The sequence below is a fragment of the Triticum urartu genome, chromosome 6A (assembly GCF_056163025.1).
Source record: "Triticum urartu cultivar PI428250 chromosome 6A, HENAU_Tu73, whole genome shotgun sequence".
Classification (NCBI taxonomy): Eukaryota; Viridiplantae; Streptophyta; class Magnoliopsida; order Poales; family Poaceae; genus Triticum; species Triticum urartu.
The window spans coordinates 591,715,787-591,721,969 of record NC_141878.1 but is presented as its reverse complement, the minus strand read 5'-3'; the positions used below and the strand labels follow the sequence as shown (position 1 = coordinate 591,721,969).

General features: G+C 47.9%; 1 protein-coding gene across 1 annotated transcript; it reads right to left on the bottom strand.

Annotated features, from left to right (window-relative positions):
• Positions 1-952: 952 nt before the first annotated feature.
• On the bottom strand, positions 953-2,299 carry LOC147966827 (uncharacterized). Its single transcript, XM_087530969.1, has 2 exons — positions 2,054-2,299; positions 953-2,003 (listed from the first exon to the last, which is right to left on the bottom strand). The coding sequence occupies exons 1-2, from the start codon at positions 2,297-2,299 to the stop codon at positions 1,074-1,076; spliced, it is 1,176 nt and encodes a 391-aa protein (XP_087387095.1). The 3' UTR covers positions 953-1,073.
• Between the last annotated feature and the right edge of the window lie 3,884 nt (positions 2,300-6,183).

The following is a 6,183-nucleotide window of genomic DNA, read 5'->3' as shown; positions in this document are numbered from 1 at the left end:
TCCTTCAGTTTTGAGTGCTCACAGCAGAACAGTAACACCATAATTTTTCGACATGCGACCAAAAGATATACAGCAGTGTAGTATATAGTCTATGAACATAATAGTACTAAAGAACCCAAGTCACCATGCGCAGAGCTAGACCTCATCTTTGGACGGCTCTGTGAAGATTCCTTGCTTTCCTAGAGAAGCCGCACTCCGTCGTTTCAGCTGATGATCACGGCGCGTGTGTGTTTCTGCAGTTACCTGTAGAATGGATGGATTCAACATCTGGTTAGTGAGCATTTTAGTTTTGTTTGAAATTCCGGGCCACCATATGAAAAATAACAACATATGTACATAGGGTGCAGTGGAGAGACGTGATTCAGGACCATCGTTCAGCCGAACCTATGGTATATGCCATATGATTTAACATCCTACTACATGTGGATCTGTGACATGCATGCCAACTGCATTTTTTAATCAATCATGTATGGATCCTCATGAATAGACATGCATGTCAACTGCAGTTTTCAATCAACCATGCATGGATCCTCATGAATAGTGTCTAGAAATCAATGGTATCAAGCGTAGGTTCGGCTGAACCATGGTTCCGTAAAACATTTTCGGGATGCAGTGTATGTTAGGTTAATCTTGAGTCACGATCGGATTAGTACTAGGTTAGTACGTGTGAGTCAAGTAGTACATGGTTAGGAAAGTGTTAAGAGTCCATAATAGTTTAGCTAGCTATAATCAGGTTTCCGGCTAGGAGCAGTACTTGAGCAATATGTGCAAGTCTATGTTTCATAGTCGGACTAGGATTGAGTTAGCACGCTTATTAGTTTTGTTTGAAATTCAAGCCACTGTATATGAAACAGAACAACATATGTACATGGCGTGCAGTGTACAGAAAGCTTAATTAGAAGGCTGCATTTAGATAGTAAAGCTTGGTAGAGCACTTACAATGTTTTTGATGCGGGCAAGCCTGGTTCACACAACAGCCTCAGTGCACTGCTGTCCATATTATGTAACATCGGGGGACTGGTGAGTTGCTGTATACACTGTGGCAAAGACTTGATGCTCTCGTATCCATAACCTCAATCTCTTCCAATGATTTTCAGGTTTCCAGTCAGGTTTTTAAGGCTCTTCGGAAGGGACTTTAGATTGCAGAAAAACGAGAGGTTGAGTGTTTGAAGGTTTTTGAGGTTTCCAAGACTCTCCGGAAGGGACTTTAGTTTATGACAACCCCTAAGGTCGAGTGTTTGAAGGTTTTTGAGGCTTCCAAGGTTCTTTGGAAGGGACTTTAGTTTATGACAGCCAGTAAGGTCGAGTGTTTGAAGGTTTTTGAGGCTTACAAGGCTCTTCGGAAGGGACTCTAGTTTAGAGCAGTGTGAGAGGTTGAGTGTTTGAAGATTTTTTAGGCTTCCAAGGCTCTCTGGAATGAACTCTAGTTTATAGCAGCATGAGAGGTCAAGTGTTTGAAGGTTTTGTAGGCCTCCAAGGGTCTCTGGAAGGGACTCTAGTCTCTCGCTAGCTGAGAGGTTTAGTGTTTGAAGGTTTTGAAGGACTCCAAGGGTCTTTGGAAGGGTCTCTAGTTTATAGCAAAAAAAGAGGTCAAGTGTTTGAAGATTTTTGAGGCGTCCAAGGCTATCTGGAAGGGACTTTAGTCCCTCGCAATGTGAGAGATTGAGTGTTTGAAGGTTTTTGAGGCTTCCAAGGCTCTCTGGAAGGTAATCTAGTTTCTCGCACCGAAAGAGATCAAGTGTTTGAAGGTTTTTGAGGCCTCCAAGGCTCTCCGGAAGGGACTTTAGTTTAGTGCACTGTGAGAGGTTGAGTGTTTGAAAGTTTTTTAGGCTTCCAAGGCTCTCCGGAAGGTAATCTAGTTTCTTGCACCGACAGAGGTTGAGTGTTTGAAGGTTTTTGAGGTCTCCAAGGCTCTCCGGAAGGGACTCTAGTTTTCCGCAGTCTGACAGGTCGAGTGTTTGAAGGTTTTTAGGCTTCCAAGAGTCTCTGGTATGACTTCGACACTGGTACAATAAGATAAGTCAAGATGCGCTAGACTCCCAAGTTTGCCAACCGAGCTTGGTATTGCAGAAATTTTATCTGATCCATTGAGGTTCAGGTAACATAATTTCGAGAGCTGAGTGATACTCTCGGGAAATTGCCGATCTTGCAGTTTCGGAGCAATAACAACCTCCAGTTGCTTCAGTTTTCCAAGAGCGCTTGGAAACTCTGTGATGGAGCATCCAGATAGATCCAAGACACGCAAGCACTTTGGAAATGAAAATGCACCACCATGGAATTCACAATCTGTAAAATGCATCGCCCTTAACTTAGGTGAGAAAAAAGTTGACATCTTCCTCGCCCTGATGTAATCTGAAATATTGCAATTTGTGAGAGACGCATAGATGCGGTATTCTTTTCTTCTAGTATCGCTTGCTAGTTCAGCATCAAAGACAACCAACTCTTCAATAATGACCGATCTTGCGAGATCATGAACCAGGTCGTGCATGGTGAACATTGTTTTTCCAAATTTCTGAAGAAAAAATAGCATTAACTCCACCAGAAAATTTGTCAAGAGAATAATATCATTTATATAAACGATGTGACATGATTCTTTTGCAGAAAGATTAATATGCTCAAATTGGCAGGCCGTAAAATTTGTCTTTGTTTGCACTTCTGCCTGACGTGCTGTCACAAAAAGCCAATCACACATTCACACCTATGCTTGACCTACGCTTGGCCTTACGCGCTTAAAGCAAGTATACCAGTTACCAGTCTATCTAAATTTCCCTACTCCCTCCGGATGGGAATATAAGTCGGACACGTGTTTTTAGGTCTTAGATTTAACTAGTGAAATATGTGTTGTATGCCATAAAAAATATATCTTTAGATTCATCGTCGAATGAAGTTTCTAAACATAATTTTTTGTGGTATATTATACATGTTTCGCTAGTTAAATTGATGACCTAAATTCCGGTGCTCAACTTATATTCCCGTCCGGAGGGAGTACCTAAAAGCACTTTTAGGAATTGTATCTATAATATGTAGAGCACATAATTGGCTCCCAGCAACAATTTACCTATAATGCTCTACCCATATTTCAAGTTGCTTCTATCTCTCTTCCTATTTTGTTGAGCACCTCATGTGTGCCGAACTCAATGCCGACATGAGCTGTTGTAGAAAGTAGCGGAGCTAGGCGAAGGGGTCCGGGATGTCCTGCTGGCGGAGGTAGAGCTCAAGCGGCCGGAGGGTGTGGGCGACGTCGTACCTTCCACCATGGGCTACCTACATGAGGGGGCGTGGTAGGGAGTTGGAGGTGCTCCGTGAGGGCTCAAGTCAGGATGGCAGTGGCGGTCCACGCAACAGTACGGACAGTGCGGACAGTGGCGGAGAACGCGCAAAGGCTGGAGAGGAGTAGACGAAAAAGGGTCTCCCCGCTTTAGATTATAATAAAGCAACGACCAACCGATACAATCAGTTTGCTGGGGCCGCAGCACAAACGAGCCCAAAAGAGAAAAGGAGAGAAAGGAAAAAAAAGAAACAAATGTTGACGCTGGCAGCTCAACTAAGCAAAGATGGCCGACACCCGCTGCACCCTCCGGGGAAGTACCACCACCCGCCAAGCACTCCGAAACCTCGCGTATCAAGCAACACCTTCATGAAGGAATGCGACGGCGACGCCACTGCTGCCTGGACAAGTCCTAGGGTTTCTCAAAGTACATGGATGGCAGTGGGAAAGGGGTATCACCTACGCCCCTCGGGAGGGTCCAGGAACGCCCACGGGCACAGCCGTGCCGGTGGCGAACGAGCCGCCAGAGATTTCTTCTGCCTCGAAACCACTACCACCACCCTAGACAATCGGAAGCGCGCCGCCCACCAGCATGTGCCACCACGGACACTGCACCATCTTCACCATCTCACTGAGGCCACCAACACGAGACCTGAAGGTAGGACGAGGACACACCGGACTCGATGATAACCGCAACGCAGCCAACAGGAGGGAACCACCTCCACCGCCGCGCGGAGCCGACCAGACATAGCAACAGGGACCTGCCAGGCTGCCACCGGCCCGGCCGGACCCCAACGGGTCCGGACAGTCCCTACAGCCACGCTGCAGCACACCGGCCGCCGGACATCACCACCGCAGTCACGGCTGCCAAGCCTCACCACCAGGGAGCAACGCCAGCGCGCCCCAACCCACGGGTCCGCCCCAGCGCAGATGAGACCTGAAAGGGCCCAGATCTGGGTCGAGCCGGCGCCGCCAGCCAACCGCCCACCATGCCGCCCCGTAGCCAACGGCCATGCCGCCGCGTCGAGAGCACCCGAGCCCCGCAGAGCTCTGTCATCGGGCCCCACTGTCGTGGTTCTAACTCTGATAGTGATGTAGGGGGGGTGTATGGAGAGGCTAGATCTCAGCTGTGGAGAGGTTGTAAACACACCAGGATGTACGAGTTCAGGCCCTTCGCAGAGGAAGTAACAGCCCTACGTCTCAGTGCCCGGAGGCGGTCGATTGGATTATAGGCGTGTGAATAACAGGGGTGTGAACCCTTGCTACTGAGGAGGGGGGTGGCTTATATAGAGTTCGCCAGCCCCTCCGGCCCTCAGTAATGCGGGGTTAAAATACATTAAGACAGGGCGTTACTGGTAATGTCCCTAATAAAGTGCTATGATGACCACAAAGACTACTTAATAGCCGACCGTTTGCCTGCGGAGTGACTTTAGATCTCCTTTCAGTCGAGTGGTTGGCTTCATGGTCGAGTGATGGCTTCCTGGCCGAGTGTCTTGAATCTGTCGAGTGGGATACTTTCAAGTCGATTGAAAGGTGATTTCTTCTAGGGATGTCCTTGGGTAGGGCTCCTAGGACAGGTCCATGCCCCTACCCTAAGTACATAGCTTCATCATTAGCCCCCGAATGGATCGAGGTTCGAGTGAGGAAGGAGTTGGGGGTCCTTCCGCCTGGTTCTTAGCGTCATATGAATGTCTTGCATTGGATCGATCGTCACGGATGACGTTGTCAACTTCTTTCGGTCACCTTGATCCATTCTTGGTCTCTCGTCGAGTGAATTTCCTTACTTGTGAAATATCGAGTGCCGGCACGAGCGGGATCTTCTGTTTGACGAGTTGTTCTGCAGCCCGCGGATTTCGCGGAATTTGAACTTCGGGAAGCGAGAGGGACGCGCGCGGCCCCAGTAATCGGATGGGATAGGATGGAAGTTCCTCGATCTCCGCGCCACCTTTTTCGCCACATACCGCGCGCGCGCCTGTTGCGGGATTTGACGGGATCGCCTGGGCCTACCGGTCAACCACTCGGAAGCAGCCCCTGATAAGTAGCCGGCTCGGGGCTCCCCAACAGCGTGCTCTCGCCCTTTCTCTTCCCCCCGCTGTTGGAAATATGCCCTAGAGGCAATAATAAATTGATTATTATTATATTTCCTTGTTCATGATAATCGTTTATTATCCATGCTAGAATTGTATTGATAGGAAACTCAGATACATGTGTGGATACATAGACAACACCATGTCCCTAGTAAGCCTCTAGTTGACTAGCTCGTTGATCAATAGATGGTTACGGTTTCCTAACCATGGACATTGGATGTCGTTGATAATGGGATCACATCATTAGGAGAATGATGTGATGGACAAGACCCAATCCTAAGCCTAGCACAAGATCATGTAGTTCGTATGCTAAAGCTTTTCTAATGTCAAGTATCATTTCCTTAGACCATGAGATTGTGCAACTCCCGGATACCGTAGGAATACTTTGGGTGTGCCAAACGTCACAACGTAACTGGGTGACTATAAAGGTGCACTACGGGTATCTCCAAAAGTGTCTGTTGGGTTGGCACGAATCGAGACTGGGATTTGTCACTCCGTGTGACGGAGAGGTATCTCTGGGCCCACTCGGTAGGACATCATCATAATGTGCACAATGTGATCAAGGAGTTGATCACGGGATGATGTGTTACGGAACGAGTAAAGAGACTTGCCGCTAACGAGATTGAACAAGGTATCGGAATACCGACGATCGAATCTCGGGCAAGTATCGTACCGATAGACAAAGGGAATTGTATACGGGATTGATTAAGTCCTTGACATCGTGGTTCATCCGATGAGATCATCGTGGAACATGTGGGAGCCAACATGGGTATCCAGATCCCGCTGTTGGTTATTGACCGGAGAACGTCTCGGTCATGTCTGCATGGT

Coding starts and splice junctions, on each gene's coding strand:
- LOC147966827 (XM_087530969.1), bottom strand. CDS start 2,299: ATGCATTTTACAGATTGTGAATTCCATGGTGGTGCATTTTCATTTCCA. Junction 2,004..2,053: donor TTTCTGCAATACCAAGCTCG/GTTGGCAAACTT, acceptor TTATTGTACCAG/TGTCGAAGTCATACCAGAGA.